The 20365-nt window shown below is 43.1% G+C and overlaps 1 protein-coding gene across 1 annotated transcript; it reads right to left on the reverse strand.

Annotated features, from left to right (window-relative positions):
• Positions 1-4585: 4585 nt before the first annotated feature.
• Positions 4586-16963, reverse strand: sh3bp5a (SH3-domain binding protein 5a (BTK-associated)). Its single transcript, XM_082521050.1, has 9 exons — positions 16584-16963; positions 16269-16331; positions 12718-12846; positions 7820-7984; positions 7603-7733; positions 7124-7166; positions 6803-7019; positions 6287-6655; positions 4586-6036 (listed from the first exon to the last, which is right to left on the reverse strand). Exons 1-9 carry the CDS (start codon positions 16659-16661, stop codon positions 5861-5863), a joined length of 1371 nt encoding a protein of 456 aa, XP_082377176.1. The 5' UTR covers positions 16662-16963; the 3' UTR covers positions 4586-5860.
• Positions 16964-20365: the final 3402 nt, after the last annotated feature.

Genomic DNA, 20365 nt, shown 5'->3' on the forward strand with positions numbered 1-20365 from the left:
TCACAGTTTTATTTCATGTGAAGCATGTCATATGACTGTAGTTAACTAGATAATAGGAAAACAGCGGAAAGGGCAGTGTTTGTGTGAACTACCACTGCGTGTCACGAAGCCGAGGCTTCCCCATTTTTGTTTGGAGCTCTTAAAATCCTTAAATCAATCAGACGAAAATACTTTGATAAGATAACTTAATTGTGTGCTAATTGTATGTTAAATGACATTTACAACAGGATTAGTCAGAGTTCCCTCTTGGGTTTTGTTTGTTATAGAGAAGGGTTGCTTTTTTAAAAGCTATTCTTTATATACAATCCTGTGCAAAAGTGTCAAGTCGCCCCATTTTGATTCCCATTTTGATCCAGTGATGTCGAGAATAGTCTTTCAAAGTTTCTGAAGGGTTTTCAAAGTTTTCTTTGGACAATAACTGCTTTTTTATTCAGTCCAATCCTCATACCTGACCATTTCCAGAAGTTTTTAAAACAATTTCTATTATTCATTTTTATTTATTTATTTATTTTTAGAATGGAATAGATAGAATAGAATAGCCCTTTATTGTCATTGTACGTGTAAAATGAAGTTCAATTCAATAAAACTTTATTGATCCTGAAGGTTGACCCCAAAGGAAATGGGGTTAAGGCTGCCGACCTTTGCCAGCGCCGACTTACCCTTCTGACCATACATACATTACACAAACACCACATGGGGAAGACAGGTCAGAGAGGTATAACAATGGAAAATGCACCACATGAGGAAAGATAAGGAGAAAAAAAATAACTCCCCCCAGACTGAGCTCCAACAGGGAGATCGGTTTGAGAACAGAAAAAAAAAAAGTTGTGGGTGCTCCACACCAACGGTGCCAGAATAAAATATAAAGAGTAGAAAGCAGGAAAAAATAGCAAAAGAGGACAAATATATACAATACAGAGGAATATATTCGGAAATAAGAGAAAGACAGACATTGGAGAACAAAATAGCTTCAAATAGTGGCCTGAGTGATGAGGGTCACACAGATCATGGCTCAGATTCATGAGGTGGGTGTTTGTTAACAGTCTGAATGGCCCAGGGGAAGAAACTGTTACTGGGTCTGGAGGTGTGGGACCTGATTGACCTGAGGCGCTGACCAGAGAAGCGGGTAAACAGATGGTAAGCTGTGTAAGGGCTTACCTATGATTTTCCTAGTTTTCCTGAGACAGGAGGATCTGGCAATGGTCTCCAGGGTGTCAGAGGGCAACCAATAATTTTTTTGGGTGGTGTTGATTACCCTCTGTACAGCCGTCCTGTTGTCAGTAGTGGACTCTGTCTATCAAACACCCAGTGTGGAGGAGATGCTCTCCACAGAGGAGCAGTGAAGGCCAGCAGCAGCTTCTGGTCCACGTAATTCTTCCTCAGGACACGGAGGAAGTGCAGCCGCTGCTGGGCCTTTACCAGGGCGTTGGTGTTGTGGGTCCAGGTGAGATCAGGGGAGATGTGGGTGCCCAGAAACCTGAAGGTGGAGATAGATTCAACCCATTCCCCGTTTATAATTAGAGGGGAGTGGACCTGTCTGTGTCTTTCCATTATGAGTTCTTTTGTTTTAAGGATGTTCAGCTTTAGGTTGTTTTCGGAGCACCAGCGGGAAAAGTTCTCTACCTCCGCCCTGTACGCTGTCTTATCTCCATCAGAGATGAGTTTAACCACGTTGGTGTAATTAGCATACTTGACAATGACGAGAGTTGGCTTGGTTGGTGTGCAGTTATAGGTGTACGGGGCGTGGGATCTGGTGCTGGATGACAGTCGAGGAGAGAGGTTGGGGGTTGGACTGATTGAGGCTGGTTTGTGAGGAAATCTTTGATCCAGGAGCAGGTAATAGGTGGTCCAGTTTGGTGGTGAGGATGTCTAGTATTATGGTGTTGGTGGTAAACGCTGAGCTGTAGTCCACGAAGAGCATCGTCAAGTAACTCTTCCTGTTCTGCAGATCATTTAGTGCTCTGTGAAAGGTGATGGTGTTAACAAAGAACTTATTTTAAATGGCATCTTTAAGCACTTTGTTTCTAATAGCCTGTTACAAAAAGACAGAATTTGTTCCCATTTCTTTTGTTGAATGTTTGAAAAATGTCAAAGAAAATGCAGTTTGACAAGCATGAAAAACTATTTTTACAACAACAATTTTATTCCAAAACAGCTATTGTCTGAGAACCTGGCATACTCAGCATGGTGTGCAGTGTGTCCTTAAAAAAGTAGCGGACAAAGGAAGTGACAGGCCTAAAAAACTGCTGTAAAACACCCAAAAGAAGTGAAAATAAATAACCAATCGAGTAAGAGTTTTAATTCTCTCACTCTGTCTGTTAGAGACACGTTTTAATGGTTGCAGTTGAAGAAGAAGAAGATGTGGTTTTGTGGGTGAGTCTGCATGCAAAAAGATTCATCTTGCTGATTTTCTTCTTGATTGGAAAGTGTAGAGCTGTGAAGGTGTGTGTGTGTGTGTTTTGTCTGTCTGTGGGTGTTTGAGTATGTTTGTGAGTGTTATGCTGGTGGAGTTTCAAAAGTGATAGTTGTTATTAACTACATGCTGAGTGTTTTCCATTTATGTTCCAGTGCATTTAAAAAAACACCAACGTGTGCACAGTGTGACATTTTAAAGAAGAAGAAAAACCTGACTCTTAGTGACAATGTCTTGTACGTACATTGTAGTTACAATATTTATAATTTCATTGTTAAAAGAAAGCATGGCCCCTGTCAGTTCTGAGGTTTTACGTCCCAGGATAACAACATTTTGATCCTTAGCAGGTCTCAAAATTAGACAAACCAAATGTCAGGTGAGCTACAACAACAGTCTTCTCATGAGTGGAAATTCTCCCCAATGCTCAGTTGAATTGTAAAACAAAAAAATCCAAGGGCTGCATCTCAGACTCTACAGGCCTCGGTTAGTATGTTATATGTTAAAGTTCATCACAGTACAAGTAGGAAAAGTCTGAACTAGTATGGCTGGTTTGGAAGGACTGCAGGGTGACAGCCGCTTCTCTCGAAAGAGAACCTGGCAGCACAGCTTAGGTTTGTACCTGAATAAGTTACAAGACTTCTGGAACAATGTCCTTTGGACAGACAAGACCAAAGTGGAGCTGTTCGATCATAATGCACAGCACCACGTTTGGAGAAAACAGAACACAGCATATCAGCACAAACACCTCAAACACTGTTGCTTGGTGGTGGAGGGGTGATGATTTGGACTTCTTTTGCAACCATGGGGCACTGGGGATATTGCAGTCATTGAATTGGCCATTAACTCAGTATAGCAAAGTATTCTAGAGTCAAATGTAAGGTCATCTGTCTGAAAACTAAGTATTGGCTGAAGCACAATCAGGCAGAAACCACGAGGATTTCCCAACCACAGCAGGAAATCTACAACTGCATGGCTGAACAAGAAAAGAATCAAGGTGCTGCAGTGGCCTGGCCAAACTCTAGACCTCAACTTGATTGTGATGCTGTGGTGGGACCTTAAGAGAGTTGTGCATAAGCAAATGCCCAAACCTCAGTGAACTGAAGTTACGTTGCAAAGAAGAGCGAGCCAAATTTCTTCCACAGAGATTTACGAGACTGATCAAGTGGCACAGAAAATGATAATTGGTCGAAGAGGTTCTATAAGCTATTAAATATCAGCGTGTACTCTGTTTTTCTGCATTTTGGCCTAATTTTAAATGAAACCAAACAAATAAAGTGAGAAATCTGATCTTTGCTGTGTTACCACTGAAATGAAACTAATTTAAAAACCTTTAAGAACATTAAAAGTGACAGAGGGCGTACTTTCTTTCTGCCATGACAGCAATTGTATAATTACAGTCATTCAGTTTTGTATGGTAAATGTTTTAATGCACTCATTTGTTCTTACGCAATCTGATTTCTAATAACCTAAAACCACAAACAACATTTAATATGCTGAGAGCGAGATACAGTCTTTTGTGCTCCATAAAAAACAGAACCCAACCCTGTCACTAGGTGTCAGTGTGTGACAGAGCATTGCTGTGCTGTTCCCCTGCCTCAGTGAGTTGATCTGGCACAGACGGGGAGATCACAGGATCTTAAATAACTGAAAGGTAGCTTGCTGGCAGCAGCCTGTTCAGACAGACAGATGGACAAAGATTTTAGAGTGAGAAGTCGTTCTACGATCTGTCTCAGGGCACTAACTGAAGTCATGAGATTACTCTTAAACAGCTCAGCAGAGCTAAAAAAGAGTGTGTGTCACTGCAAAAAACCAAAACAAAAAACAGCTGACTGGAAAAGGAATCAGCAGGAAAAGCGAAGGTTATCAAATGATACGACCAAATATCCCCAAACAAAACATTGAGCAGATAAAGAACTTTCACATTCAGCAGTTCCAGTCGGCCTTGCTGCCGAGCAAATCTGTAACTCTAGACCATCTTTACTGCACTACGCTGGCAGCTGTGGCAGCACGAGGCAGCTGTTAGTGCTTCATTTGATGACTTGGGTCACTTTTTTCCACCGGTGGCATGTTTTAACATAAAATAAAAAGTTCCCAAAAACCAGGCTGCAGTGATCACCACTATGACAATCAACAACCTGAACGTCTAACACACACCATCAATTCGCTGATGAGTTAGATGAAGTACGTGTTTATTGCTTATTTGGTGTTAAACAGCTACAACGATAACCACACGACATCGTTCATATACAAGAATACAGGAGTATAAATATAGAGTATTTGTACTACAGGGTCAAAAAACACAAGACACACATTCAAAAAGTCATTCGCTCACACATCCGTGCAAACCGGCGACCTCACAGTGCGGTTTGCACTTTACACACATTCAGTCACTCATTCACAAATCCAAATGGAAGACCAGTTCTGCCTCAAAAACAGGGCTCAGTCCCCCACGTGAAGTCTCTTTAGTGTTCAGAGTGTCGCCTGCACTCGAGGTCCTACTTCTGCTCTCCAGAGCCGACGCCGTCGTTCTTCATTTGGAATAAACAGGAGTAGAAGGGAGGGGTTTGAAAATGGATTAATCCTTCAGGAGACAGCTCGTCTTTGTCCCAGTTTGACCCTCACTTAAAGGGGACGTATTATCCTTTATAAATACTATTACAGCGGTGGGCCAAAGTTTTAAAAAATGAGTTCAATTTAGGTACAAGTGATTAATTCAGATTGTTTCAAACACTATGTTTAAGATTATGATGTCACAGAAAGGGGATATTTTAGGTCCACAAACCTGTTTGTTCTCTGGCAACCAATCAAAGGAAAGCTGGCTTAACTGGAGGGTAAAAATAAGGATGAACTGACCCCCCGTATCTGACCTGAAAATCAGTCCAAGAATTTAGACATGGAGTAAGAAAGGAGCGTAACGCTGTTCAAAATAATGAAATGCATGTTACCGGTGCCAACAGTAGCAGGTTAACTATTAAAGTTTTCCTGTGTTACCTTGGAAATATCCTGCATGACCCGTGAACATGTTAAAACACAACTGAAATCACCAACGTCTTCCACAGTCTGTAGAGGAACTTTGTCACACAGTCGTAATACGCAGTTTTTTTGGCACAAGATGAGAAGAACTTTGTCTTCTGTAGCAAATACAGAGCAGGAGGGAAGGGGAGGGTCCAGGGGAAATGCAGTGCTGACACTCAACACCACAAGGGTGAAGCAGAGTCCATCAGTCATCCTGTCCCTGATTTCATTTGTTTATAATGAAAGATGTTAAACACGCTACACGCAGCACCTTCCACGTGACAGCACTGATGTTTAGACAGCACAACGAATGAGACACAAAGTCATGCGGGTGTGCAGCGCTTCACTCTCCTCCCATTGTGTCTTCTGCCAGTGAATCCACTGAGTCTTAAAGCTGCGCATGGCGAGTGTTCGCGCCACGACGCATCCTCGTCACACGCTGTTGAGGAGCAGGATGGACGTGGCGGAGGTGGGAGATGTGATTTCGGGGTTAATGTAGTGGGGGTCTCGCTCATCAGCGGGATCCTCATCTCGTTCTTGCGCTACATTCAAGGTCAGCTTGTTCAGACCGCTCTCCACTGTCGCCTCTGCTCCTTCTGCTCTGTTGCCTGGAAAACACGCAGGAAGAAAAGTGCAAGGAAAGGTTCAATTAAATCAGGGAAATTATCCGACATAGAGTTTTAGACAAAAGTTAACCAGCAACTTCTACATTACGAGTCCTTCACAAAGACTCCTACTTTTATTTTAAACCTGTAACATCCTCTGCCAAAATAATTCCTCAGTCATTAGATTTGCTTTTGTTTGTCAGGAAACGTGCTCAGGATCAGGTTGCACATCAGTGCTCAGTGGGACACACACCTCTCTCCTGGTCGCAGTCTGGAGAGGAGGCGCCGCTGCACTGGCTGCGAGGGCCCAGGAGAGGCGAGGCGTGCCCGGAACTGCACACTGAGTCTGGGCTGTGAGAGCCAGAGGGGCTCGCTAGCTCCAGGACACCGGTGGGGCAAGAGGAGGACAGGATGGAAGAGGAAGAGGGACAGGAGGAGAGATAGGAGGATGAGGAGGGGGTGTGGAGCAAGGAGGACGAGTAAGGTTGAGGCATGTCGACGGGGGTGGAGGCAGAGGTGGAAGGCGAGGAAGAGGTTGCTTGGGGCGAGGAGGTGGAGTGCGAGTCGGCCTCCTCCTCTGAGCTGCTGTGACTGCCCTCTTCGTCGATAGACACTGACACCACTGAAACACACACACACACACACACACACACACGGGGATGTGAGCTTGAAGACACACACATGCAAACGGCTCAACAAAAACAAAGAAATGATAACGCGGCTCGATGACGCGGGTGACTGCCCATCTCCGAGTGGGCGTGGCACTCACTCGACAAACCGTCCGACTCCATCTTGAAGTTGGCGATGTCGTCGCTGCCGCCGTCGCCTTCTGCTCCAACTCCCTGCTCCCTGGTGCCCATGGCGAGGGAACGTCGCTGGGCGTGGATCTCCTCTGAGATGCTCTCCAGGTTGCGCAGCGCCGTGCGGTACTCCGCTTTGGCAACCACAAGTTTGGCCTGAAGCTCGTCCACATGACGCTTTATTTGCTGTGAGAAATAAAACAGTGTTTCTCAGCAAAGACACCTTGTAATAAAACACAGATATATAGATTATGTTTACTCCTTCGAGTCTATGAGTAGGTGATACATACCTCCAGATGTAGGTAATACTTCGCTTTGAGTTCAAAATACGGTCTGCAGGGGGAGAAGAAGAAGAAAAAAGTGAGAGGGGGAGGAGAGAAATTTAGCCCGCTGGAAGAACAACCCTCCTCCGTGTGCAGTCACATTCCACGTCTCTATGGAGGGAGCGCAACCCAGTACTGTCAGCCAACACACAAAACATCTGGACTTCATCAGGTTACAGAAATTTCGCTTCCCCCACTTCTCGAGCGCCACTTTAGCTCAGTGGGTGAGCAGGCAACCACTTGCACCATGGCCAGAGTGCAGTGGCCTGGGCTTGAATCTGACCTACAGCCCTTTTCTGTGTGTCTTCGCACTCTGTCTCCTCTGTTTCCGGTCTATCTTCACTGCTAATCTATCCAGCAAAGGCAAAAACCCCCAACACGCTCGCATAAAAGGTTCAGGCGGCGGCAAACTTATGAGCAGCATTTCCCAAAATCCGATCACAAACCTCGATTTGTTGATGGAGCGTTTCAGTTTCTTCTCGAGCTGCCTCATGTGGCCTATGCAGGAATTGTGGTTGGCTGCTGTTTTCTTGTGCTCTGCTTCGCTGCACGTTCTCGCCTGCTCAGCCTCCATCACCTGAAACGACCGAGAAAAAAAACGCCTGAGGCTAAACCGCTCGTTCAGGATGGAATTTTTGGGCTGTGCTGCATTTATATACTTACTCTCTGTGTGGCGTGGTTAAGCATTTCCTGCCAGGCGGAGTCAAACTGCCGGGTGTCCTCCTCGAGCAGCCTCTCCTCGGCCAGGGCGATGGTCTCCTTGGCTGCCCGCAGGATCTCCACCGACCGCTGGAATTCCTGAGTGGCCTTCTGCGCTTCAATCTGAGCCTGGAGTTCAGGGAAGGACAAGCAGCGGTCAGAACTTATTAAGTCAGACTGGAAACCAAATGTTCCACCTAAAAATACAATTCAGGAGGTAAATATTACTGCTAACATTTCACACATTTCTGATGTGAAACAGCTCACTGCCTGCTCCATATTTTCCCTAATAGAGTACCTTTGCTTGGCTCACTGGTCAAAATAACGCTCATTTATCATCTACTGGTTCTCGGTGCAGTCTAAAAAAAAAAAAAAAAAAAGAGCTGCTTATGCTTCTTTCCCTACTTGCTTTAAGCCAGCTTCATCCTGATTGGTTGCCCTTGAAAATCAAAACCAAAAGATTTGAAGAGCTGTGTTCACAGCCAAAGCATGGACTGTGTATAAAAGATGGACAACGGCACACCTCCACATGCCCTCTCATGCATAAGTGCCTTAACTTTAGCCGGTAACTGGGAAAAAAACCCTCTTGGTTCTTCTTAGATTCAGCAGGAAGGCTAAAGCAGCGTATTGTTATTGGTTAATGATCTGTCAATAATAAAACATTAGCCAATGGGTGTGCAGAGTCCCAGTGTCTTTGAGCCAGAGCTGTGTGCCCAAGATGACCATGTTAGAGATATGACATCATTAAGATTAGAAAAATCTACACAAAACTGATCTTGAAACCTGAAACTTGGCTCATAGCTGAAACTTTATCCAGAGTAGAAGAATGACAAAAACTAGAGAAAAGCAAAACAGGTCCCTTATAAATCATAGTGACAAATGACTTAAAATTGCTTTCATGAAGTAAAAGTTCACTAAGTTCTTACATGGTATGAATGAACCAGGAGTCTTTGTGTTGCCTGTGTGTTTAATTTAGGACCCATACCCGCCCTCGGCCTCCCTCCCCTCACACCTCTAACCCTGAACCTGGTTCTGCTTGAGATTTCTTCCTCTGAAAAGGGAGTTTTTCCTTCCCACTGATACCAAAGGCTTACTCATAAGGAGCTTGTCTGACTGTTGGGGTTTTCGCTGTATTATTGTTGGGTCTTTATCTTACAATATAAAGCAACCCGAGGCGACTGTTGTTGTGATTTGACGCTATATAAATAAAACTGAATTGAATCGAATTGGTTGAGTCCTTATGACGCCCAAACAGGCCAACATTCATAGAAAAAGACAACTGAGCCTTGATCCAATAGACAAACAGAATCTTTGTCACTGAGGAAATCTGACACACTGTCAGTGGGCTCCTCCTGCCCACAGTCACAGTTAACAGGAGGGTTATTCTCATCACGTTGGACATATTTGGACCCACTCAGACAGGCATAACTCCAAGGTCATTGCACTGGCTGAATGCTAACACGAAGTAGTTACAGTAACTCCAATTCAATGTCCTTGAAAGAGAGAATAATAATAATCAGGGAGAAACTTTCCCTCTGGTGATTAGTATTTAACAAGTGTATTATTAACAGTACAGCAGTTCAGAGGGACATATTTCATGCTGCCTGTCTGTCGGGTTTACAATGGAACCAAACCTGCTCGTCTACTTTGTGTTTTTATCTCAAAGTGTTTTCAATGGACGATTGTTTCTACTAAATGGTCCTTTTAAACTAAGAAGTAAAGCTGTGTATTCATGTTAACACTTATTATTATGTTAACATGAATGCACAGCTCAACGTCTCAAACATCTATTCTTTAAAATCCAAGAGCGATTTCTCTACCAGCGTTTTCCATAAACAGATGCAGACGCAGAGGAAAGCAAAACCCAAGCTGAAACACATGAATTGGTCTGTATGAATGTAATCCTGCTGACATGACGTCAAGGATAAGAAACTTATGTCACTTTTAACACATAGCCTACACATTGAAGCCTATACTTGGATTTACATTATAGAAACAGTGAAAACAATTATTTTTCTTACTTATTGTGAAGCTGAAATGTAACACAGTAACACTAAAGTCACTGTGTAATATACACCATTACAACAAGAGCACCGGGTCACCTACATGCTCAGCCATGAGGTGAAGCTCCCGGTTTACAGTTTTTGTGCTTTTGTTAATAACAGAGGAAGTTTGGAGCGCTACAGTTATGGAGTCAGCAGCTCGTTGGCCATGCTTAGCTGAAACAATAATACCACTCACAGCTGATGGTTGAATATCTCGGAGGAAAGAAATTTCACTGTTGATTTCTTGCAACAGTGGCATCCTGTTACAGTGCCACACTCAAATTCAGAGAGCACATTAAAACAAGACAGACTGCATGGCTTTGTGCTTGACTTCAATCCTGTGGCAATGAGACTGAAACCACCTGAATTCAAAGGCAATATAGTGCCATCAAAATAGTCTGTCTATGATAGATAGGTACAAGTACAGTACCTGCTAACACTTTTCTGGAGGGGCTTTTTGCCTTTGATTAATAGGTCACCAGTGAGAGGTAGACAGGAAAGAGGGGCAAAGAGAGTAGGGGAAGGCATGCAGCAAAGGGCAGCAAGTTGGACTTGATCCCAGGGCCACTGCAACATATAGCCTGCTCAAGCAGTGAGCTGAACTGACACCAACCTTCTAGCAAGTATACACCTGTATACTTTGAGTGACTGAAAACAATGTGGACAACAGCAGTGTTAATGAGCTACAAAAAAAGTTGGAGTATAACCAGGAGATTTTCTCTGTCCTTGTCCCTGATAGCAACGCACTTCACGTTACTAAGGTCAGTGTAGTCACACAAGCTGTTAACCCGTGTAACGTCGGCCATGTTTAAGATAAACCCAGCAGTGATCAGAGGTCTGCTCCTCCAACTCACAAAAAATGTAGAAAATACAAAATCTTTGGCATCAATTGTCGTGACAGTGTTGTTGCTAAGGCCTGTGAAAGGTGACGAGAGAGAGAAAAGAGGCGGAAGATAACAGCTTTTTATTGCGCGCGATCTGCTATTTCAACAAAGTGGTAAAGATGAATCCTTCCTCTTTGTCTCTCATCGTGACCCATTTCCCAGGCTCTAAGAGCAGGGAGGTTGAGGGGGGAAACAGAAGGAGGGTAATAGATATTTAATGAGGCAAAAACAAGAAGAAAAACAGAAAAAAGGAACTGAAACATTAAAACAACATCCATCAAGATGAAGACAGAAAGAGACACAAAAATACCAGAACTTCCCAATCAGAGCAGCTTTTCTCGTTGCTGGCTTGGTGGTGTTTCCATGAAGTGTCAGTGCTGTGTGAGTTTCTGCCTTTTGCAAAAAGCCTGACGAAAAGTCTTTGTCACCCTCGTGAATAACGTGTCAACGCTTGAGAACACAATTTGCCATTATCTTCATGGCACAAAAGCACACTGAGCTTCAGACACCACGCACATAATGAATGGGCTTTGTTATCAGTTAATTAAGTTGATGTCATAGAGACCAAATCATGTGACACTCAGAACCAAACAATATGATGTTCTTTGGATCTGAAATAGCCTGGCAGGCTGTGATATGCACCATGGCTGCGTGTGTGTGTGTGTGTGTGTGTGTGTGTGTGTGTGTGTGTGTGAGACTCATTCATGTGTCAGACACAGTCACCCCGTCTGATGTCTAAGTCTCTCTAAAGACATCCTATTTACAATTTCAAACGGGTGAGATGGTTGCAGGGCTGGGAAAGGTGGAGAAAGGTGACTAATACCCAATGTGGTGAGGGTGGGATATGCAGGGCGTGGACACAGACAGCCAGACAGGCCGCGGTGCAGAAGTGAATGCTGGGTAAAAGGGACAAAAGAGAGGACAGTGCAGGAAAATACCCCCCACCCACCCCAATCGTTGTTGGAATGTAAGGGGGAAAACATGGGGGGCGGTGTTTGAGGGGATGTAACTGGCTTATGGGTGGGGGTAGATGGAATATGTGTGTGTCTGTGGTGGAGGGTCAGCGAGGTCATGCATGAGTCCTTTTAAAGTAGGTCGTGTATTAAATATTAAATATTTGTCTATAAATCATAACCAGACAATACGCCAGTTTAAACCCGAGACCGTTATCGGCTTTGCTCTGTTTAAATCACCCAAACACACGCGCGCACACACACACACACACACGCACGCACACAAGCAAAGGATTTTGATCCTTTCGTGCAAATGCCGGTCCCATCAAAATTCAAAACCTGCAGTAATCCCTGGCTCTCACGTGTTAATACCAGAAGCAGATGCCACCTGCAGGTATTTTGTCACAGCGCAACAGAGATAAGCAACATACACACACATACGTACATTCACACACACACACGTGTACAAAATCTATTTCAGTTTGACATGCAAATGTCAGCCTTCTGATGCATGACTCATAAGCTCCTGCATTGGCTAGGATGGAGGGGTGGAAGCTTCAACAGCCTGGAGCAATAAATGAGATGAGCCACTGCAGAGGGAGAAGCACAGACTTGGTGTCCTAACCTTTAGGTTGTGTTGCCCTGCTTTGTGTCTCCCTGCAGCAGTGCTGCAAGCATGACAAGTACTCCCAGATCCAGCAAAAAGAAACAAGTCAGGCCATGCAAAATGTCGCAAGTCTATCACCACGCAGAGACTGCGTGTGCGTGCGTGCATGCGTGAGACACTAGCTTAAGATGCAGAGCTGTGACTGAGTTTAAATATAGGCGTCATGTGACCGTACTCCCTTTAAGTAGATAGAAGCGGCTCTGTTTAAACTTCTCATTGTTAATCCTCAGTAATCCTGCCCTCACACTGTCTGCTGACCTTGGAGTCACTCCCGCTCACTCTTGTGAATGTGTGTGTGTGCATGTGTGTGTACCTGTCTTGCCACTTTGCGGGCCTCCCAGTAGGGTTTGGAGTCATCCACGGCTCGCCCGATCTTCTTCACCTGCTCATCCAGTTTAACTGTTGCCTCAACCAGCACTGCTCGGAACCTCTGACGGAAGTCCTTCACACACACACACAAACACACACACTTAGAAATGAGGAGAGGAACTTATCGGGTCACACTATTAGGTTGGACATGGTAGACTGTTCAAAGCACCACTGTGTCTTCAGTGCAGCGTTACAGAACAACAACTGTGGTTATTATTTATATCTGTGTAATATCAGGCCTTATTGTGGTGTGAGATTTCCTGTTGCCCCCATTAGTCATACCCATATACAAGAGCATGGTTTACCCATGTAACACACAACTGTAGAGTGTGTAAACTATATTTTGTTTTCTTTGTTTTATGCAGTGGGTGTGTCAGCTCTCATTGTTGCTGAGCAGCATTGCTTATGTTTTTTGGTGGTGACCCACTGAATGAGTATGAGTAAGGATGAAGCATTACTTCAGGAGGGCCCAATATCCGTGTGCATTTATGCAGCTACTTTTGTGTGTCTGTGTATGCTTTAATTTGCTGAAGAGGGGTTTAAAAGCAGCTGCATCCTCTTCACAGAGCACAGATCGGCATAAATGAGCGGTTAAAGAGGGAGAAGGGAGAGGGCGCTACAGGAAACACACTTCCTGTGACATCATCGCATTTCCTACGTCCTGTTCCTGCAAAGACGGGTGACACGTCACAGAATCTACAAGGTAAACTCTGTGAGCACGCTGCTGGCCTTACATACTGCTCAGGAAACTAAATAGGGGCCCGATTGTTGGAACTGGGCACGACCATACACAAATATAATGTTTGTGCATTCAAATGCCAAATGTTCAAAACTAGTTTAATCAAACAAATTCAAGATTTATTGTAAACAAATGGAATAACTGCGGTGTGAGAAAGTCTTGAGTCACCCCTTATTTCTTTATATTTTACTAAGAAAGTGGGAAACGTGCAGAGGTTACTGAAACATCAGCAAACATCATACAAGACAACAAAAGAATGAGGTAATGTCAAAGACAAATCTACTGAGAATAAAACTTATTGGATGACTCACTTTTTTTGTTTGAGTCACCTATTCCACGCTGCACCGTGACACTGAAACCTGGGGTTTCCCCACCTGTCAACACCTACTTTAAGCCCTGCTATGACCACCTTTACTCATCATCACAGTCTGAACTCCCTTACATAAGCATACTGGCCATTTCTTTGAGTCGTCTTCAGGAATAGTTCTCCAGGCTTGTTGAAGGACATTCAAAGCTCTTCTTTGGATGTTTCTGCCTTTTGTTTGGTTCTCTGTGAGCATGATCGCACACTGCTTCAATAATGTTGAGGTCCAGGCTCAGGGGAGGCCAATCCATGACTGATAGTGTTCTTTCATTGTGCGCTTTTCTATTCAGGCATGTTTATAATGCACTATCAGTGTGTTTGGTATCACTGTCATACTGAAAAATGAAGCTGCTGATCACACACTGTCCACTTTTCTTGATGGTAGTTTTCTGCATTCAGGGCCCAAACATTTCAACTTAACTGTAATTTATTTATATAGCTTCAAATCACAACAAGAGTTGCCTTAAGGCGCTTTATATTGTAAAGTAAAAACCCTACAATAATACAGAGAAATCCCCAACAATCATATGACCCCCTATAAATGACTGCTTGGTGGGAAGTAAAAACTCCCTTTTAACAGGAAGAAACCACCAGCAGAACCAGGCTCAGGGTTGCCATCTGCAATGACTTGTTGGGGTTGAGTGGACCAATACAGGACAAACACACGCCGTGGAAGAATTTGGATTTGGATTCATGTCTCCATCAGTCCTGTTGTCACTTATTTTCAGTGGCAGCAGGGCCAGATGCATCTCTCAGGTCCTGTTTCAAGGCTTTTCTGGATTTAAAAAAATTCCTGAAAGATACTGCGTTTAACTCAAAGTTCGTCTGGGTGGATGCTCCCCATAAGCAAAAGACCAGAATACTCAAGAGACATTCAAGAGGTGTGTACCCAAGATGATATCCCTTCAGTGACATCATACAGAGCCAAGAGTAGAAAAAGCTTAATTTAACTTTTCCATACAATAACTGCATTATTTCAATTCACCACAGCAAATGTTATATGTATGACAAAAAAATAAGGACATGTATATTAAGCTCGTTAAGGCAGCTCAGCTCATCAGGAGCTGACAGATTCAATTGTTCCTCTGGGACAATAATAAAGAAGACTTAGTTATCGCTTCATAATAAAGGTTAAAATTTAAAATTCTGTTTATTTTCTATGGGAGGCTCATGATGGCACGCATCACAAGGGCACAGTCCCACATCTGCCAGACATAGAAGAGATTTAACGTTGTGTTGGCAGGCAGAGTCAACTGTGGATTTAAACTCTCCGCCCCAACTTACTCATCCTCTGAATCTACCGTACATCATTTTTAATCAGCTCCAGGCTGCAGGAGGACCCCCTGCAGCCTGCCAGGGGCTCCTTCCATAGTCCTTAGCTCCTCCTTAGCTTTTTTTTTTGTTGCCTCCAGATGCATCCATGTTTCTTCTTCTGTTTGCTTGTGTATTCACATCGATCACCCTACTTATAATGCTGTTTCCTGTAAACACTGCCAAAGCTGTGAAAAAGCTGAGCTTTCCAAAAAGCACCAAGAAACAATACGTTAAAAAATAAAATCAGGATATATATATATATATATATATATATATATATATATATATATATATATATATATATATATATAAGTTAAAATTCAGCTGGAAAACATGGATTAAAACATGGATTACAGGAAAATCTCTCCTCCTGTCCCTCTCTGTCTCTGTGCGTGCTGTTACGGTCATTCCAGCTGTGGTTTGCTGAGTTTGGATGTGAGCGCAGGGCTAATGAGAAACAGAAGAGGCCTACTTTCAGGAAAACAAAAAACTGAGGCCTCGCTCTGGAATGTTTTCACTTTTCCTCAACAGTGACCCAGCTAGCACACACTTGAGCCGAAGCTGCCCCTTCTGTGTGCCGTCTGCCCTCCTGCAGTTGTTCGCTTCACTTTACATCCTTTATTCCTCCATAATGTGTCTGATTCCTGTTTCTGTTCAGACTCCTAAATGAACGTGAGTGTTATGAGCAAATAGATGAATTTCACCAACCGCTCCACGGCAGTGTTTCCGACTAAGACCACAGCTGCACTAGGAGTTTATAAAGTGCAGGGAGGGACAGTTCCTGCTTCAGTTTTTCCACCTCTTCCCACTGATGCACATTTAGTAGTTTTCCATCTTTCGAAAGCTTTCCGTTTAGACTGTTTTAAAACAATGGCACCATTGCTAGGCAAATCCCTGACACTACAGTGGCAGAGAGACAAATCTCACAGCGCTGACACGATTTCTCACCACTTTAGAGTTTTAAAAAAAGTGAGACTTAGTGACTGCTGGGTGGGTGCCAGAGCTCGGCTTACGCCCTGCTCTCGGTGTTTGAGGGGCAATAATTCTGATGCCAGCAGTGTGTGTTGTTGGGTCTCACCTCCAGCTCACTCTCCCAGCGGTTAATGTCGTCTGTAGACTGGTTCAACTTCTCCAGCTCTCCCTGTTTACAGAAAACACACCAGTGATGGAAAACACACACACAGAGAGGGAGAAAGGGAGGAGTGTGATTAAATAAGACTGGCAATCCTCAGGCTGTGACTCGTGTTAACCAAATTATTGAACTTACAGCTCTCAGTAGGTCATTTTGGAGACAGTCAAAATATGACACACACACAAACACACACAAACGCTCTGACATTTTTTAACCTACTGTCACTCCACACCTGGAATCATTGTCCTAACCCCACCTTACCTGTATCCTGGGGTCCACTTCTTCCTCCTCGTCAGCACCCTGCAGGTCATCCTCACAGGTATTCCCATTTCGCTCCATTGTCGGAATTTCTGGGAGATTTCTGGTAACCAAACGAGGGTCTTCGGCGCAAACTAAGCGCGACCCCGGGGTGCTGAACAGCACAGGAGCGATCCAAACACCCTCTAACCTTTAGCGCGGTGCATAGCTGGGCTTTTTAAAAGCGGGCAGCGAGTTTAAAGAGACGTCCACCCGCGGGAAGAGCGGACACGCGAACTACAGCGGACCACAACCTCGCGGAGGACGAGCTGCGAACGAAGAAAGCGTTTAACTACAGCGAGACCTACGGCTACTTCCGTTTGGGACATTCAAAATAAAAGCGGCGCGTAACGTTTACGTCTGCAAGCCGGACCTGAAAGGGGGAGGGGCCAGGCACGTGTCTTATTACAAAGCTGTTAGCTTAAAAGTGGCGCTGCGCGTGAGTTTATGTTTGATGGATACTTGCTCTCAGATTATTTATCTGGACATTATATTTTAGTTACTTATAATCTTACTGCACAAGCTTTTTAAACCAGATACAACAGATGAAAGTACCGATAAACGTATTATCGATTTTACCGATAAACAATCACATGCATGATCTGTTGATGTATGCTCAGTCATCCAGGTAAGGACATCCCTCAAGGTTGATTTTGTGTATCTGGACTTAACGTTTTCAGTGGGAGAAACATTTTGTCACTTATACAAGTGACTTCGTCTGTCTCAGCTGACTACAGGTTTGCCCAGCCTTATAAACAGTCCATTTACACAATGACTGAAACTCCCACACTGAATGAACAGTGGGCTTTGACGCCAGTTTCTTGATCATTGCAAACTGTCATGACCATTGATCTGCAACCACCGATCAATGGCTGTATCCCAATTCAGGGTCTGCAGCCTAAAAGTACGCAGCCTTAACGGCCCACAAGGGCCGCGTACTCAAAGACCGCTAAGGCCGGAAGTGCGAGGCTTGTAAAATGGGACGGTCTAGCCTCCGTCGCGCTGCCCAGGTTGCCTAGCAACCATGATACTAACAGCTGGAAACGTGTCATACAGCTTTGTTTGACAGAAATGAAGGAGAAAATCTTTTGTTCATTTGTTTGTTTGTTTCTACATGAGCTTTGATCATTCTCTGTAAGATTAAGGTCAGCTATTGGACGGCGTATATTTTAAAGTAAAGGCTTTAAAACCAAGTTAGTACAAACGTCACATAACTTTGCCGACATGTGGCCAACAGTAATGTTTTAGTGTTCTTCGTTATTAAACATTTGCACATAAATAAGTGACATAATATTCAGTATTTACTTAAAGTTTACTCTTCGGGCGCCCCTCATCCGCCGTTTTTTTCCGGCAAAATTATCCACACCCAGCGCCGCGCTATGCATTCTGGGATATGTTGGGCCACGAAGTCTACACCGCCACATCCTTAAAATTCAGGGAAATTAAGGACGCATTTGAGGGCCGCAATTCGAGCAGCCTTTGAATTGGGACAACCTTCGTCGCGTCGCTGCGACATAATCGGCCTTAAAATGCGGCCCATAAGGCTGCAGACCCTGACTTGGGATACAGCCATTGACCACTGATCATTGGCCATAAGTACCAGTTGGGGAATTTTACTGACCACGCTTTACAGCTGTAGGTCATTTTAATTACTTAGGATCTATAGCGGTGGGTAGCTTAGCAGTGTTGGTCAAGTTACTTGAAAAAAGTAATCAGTAACTAATTACCGATTACTTCCCCCCAAAAAGTAATCCTGTTACATTACTGATTACTTATTTTCAAAAGTAATTAATTACTTAGTTACTTTTTAAAAACACGATTTACAACCTGAATAGGTAATAAAGCGATAGATCTTTCAGCCCAATTCTACTTTTTCTGCATAATTCATCATACAAAATGTAATCAAATGGAAAAGTCCTTTTTTAAAACTTGTTTTATTAGTTTTAGTCTTTTAACTTTATGCATCAAGCAAAAAAAGTAACGGTTATCTAATTATTTTGCAATAGTAATCCCTTACCTTACTCGTTACCCGAAAAAGTAATCAGATTACAGTACTTCCCATCTCTGTAGCTTAGTCTATAACCCGGGCAAACATGAGGCCTGGGGGCCAGAATTAGCCAAGCAAAGACTCCATTTCGGACTACTGGACGGCTTTGGAAAATGCAAAGGACGGCATAAATACTTTACCTTTTAAATGTATTTTAATTTGTTTAGCAGCTTTTTCTTCTGGTAATTACCAGAATTACACGTCTTTAAAGACGTTCCCTATTGCCATTCATACTACAGAGTAATACTATGTAATACTAAGTAAATATAGGGCCAGTATTGCTGATAACAATACAGATACTGATACTTTTCATCTTTAAAGACAGCTTAGCAGTGTATCATGATTTATGACTCATCAGAAGTTTGCAAATTCTGAACACACTTTAATGTCTACTAAATCACTGTGATTCTACAATAACGAGTTAACACAATAAAAACACACCTTTCAGCGTTTTATGCATTTTGAAACTGTTTATTTTTGGAGACCTGATATGTAAATGTACCTGTCCCTAAAGCACAACGTATGTTGTTTACATGTGCTATAAGCTATGAATAAAATAGACCTGACAGTCAACACAAAAAGACTTTGAGATACCATGTAGATATATATATACCGTTATATGTATATTTTTATATATGGTATATGTTTTAATTCACAAAGAAGTGACTTCACACAATTCAGTGAACTTAGAGGATAGAAACAAAGTATCGATCCAAAACCAGCATTGTTATTGATACTATTAATATTTGGATTGATCTGCTCACCTTTGCCCATGAAATAAAATATGTTTAAAATCCCTGGCTTGTCATAACACAACTGATCTACAAAGACCAGGCACTGAACAAATGATACAGAGTACAAAGTACAGTATTTGAATTGATAGTTAGATTAGACATCCTCGCCACAGCCTACTGGTTGGGTAGAGGAGCAGAATGCTCTCCTCACCATGCTGCAGTCCGGGCGGACCTTTGCAGCCCTCAAATCATCTTCTCTCACTCACACTTCTGGTACTGCCACAGTCTTTTATCCTCTGCTATCTTTAAATGTTTTTATCCCTATTTTTTTTTAATATAATTTAATTATTGTATTAATTGATTTATGGTTATGACTGGAGGAATACTTATTTTTTAAAATGATCTGCTGGATATTTGAATTTGAATAAACAATCTATATCAAGTAGAGTCAGTGTAGGAAAGTTACATTCCCACTGATATGATCTGCAGTAATCCAGTGGTGTTATATCTATTCATTTATTATTATTCACTTATTCTTTCAAACCACACCCTGCAGATACATCCCCATACTGTAATATTAGTTTATCACTGAATATGTTTTGTATTTATTTAACATTACTGACTGAATCAGATTAGCAGGATGCTACAGGTGGGATTTGAAGTAAGCCATGTGCTGATAATATTCGGTCATGTCAATTTTAAAACAAATATAAATAATTGTTTTTTGTCGCAGTCTACCAAATTTCCCCAATATTATTCTTTTATCTCAAACAGACTTCCTCTTAGACCCGTTCCAACTTGACATAGCCCATTATGGGAGGTACAACAGTTACTGGTTTCACGGGTGTCGCTCGCCCCCTGTTGGTGAGGACTCCGTGGAGCAGGCAGAGTCAGACTGGGCGGCGGGGGGCACTAATGGAAGCGGGCTGGATTAATGGAAACACTGTAGACACACTGTTTATGCA

The sequence above is a fragment of the Aulonocara stuartgranti genome (genome assembly GCF_965226115.1).
Source record: "Aulonocara stuartgranti genome assembly, chromosome: 22".
Classification (NCBI taxonomy): domain Eukaryota; kingdom Metazoa; phylum Chordata; class Actinopteri; order Cichliformes; family Cichlidae; genus Aulonocara; species Aulonocara stuartgranti.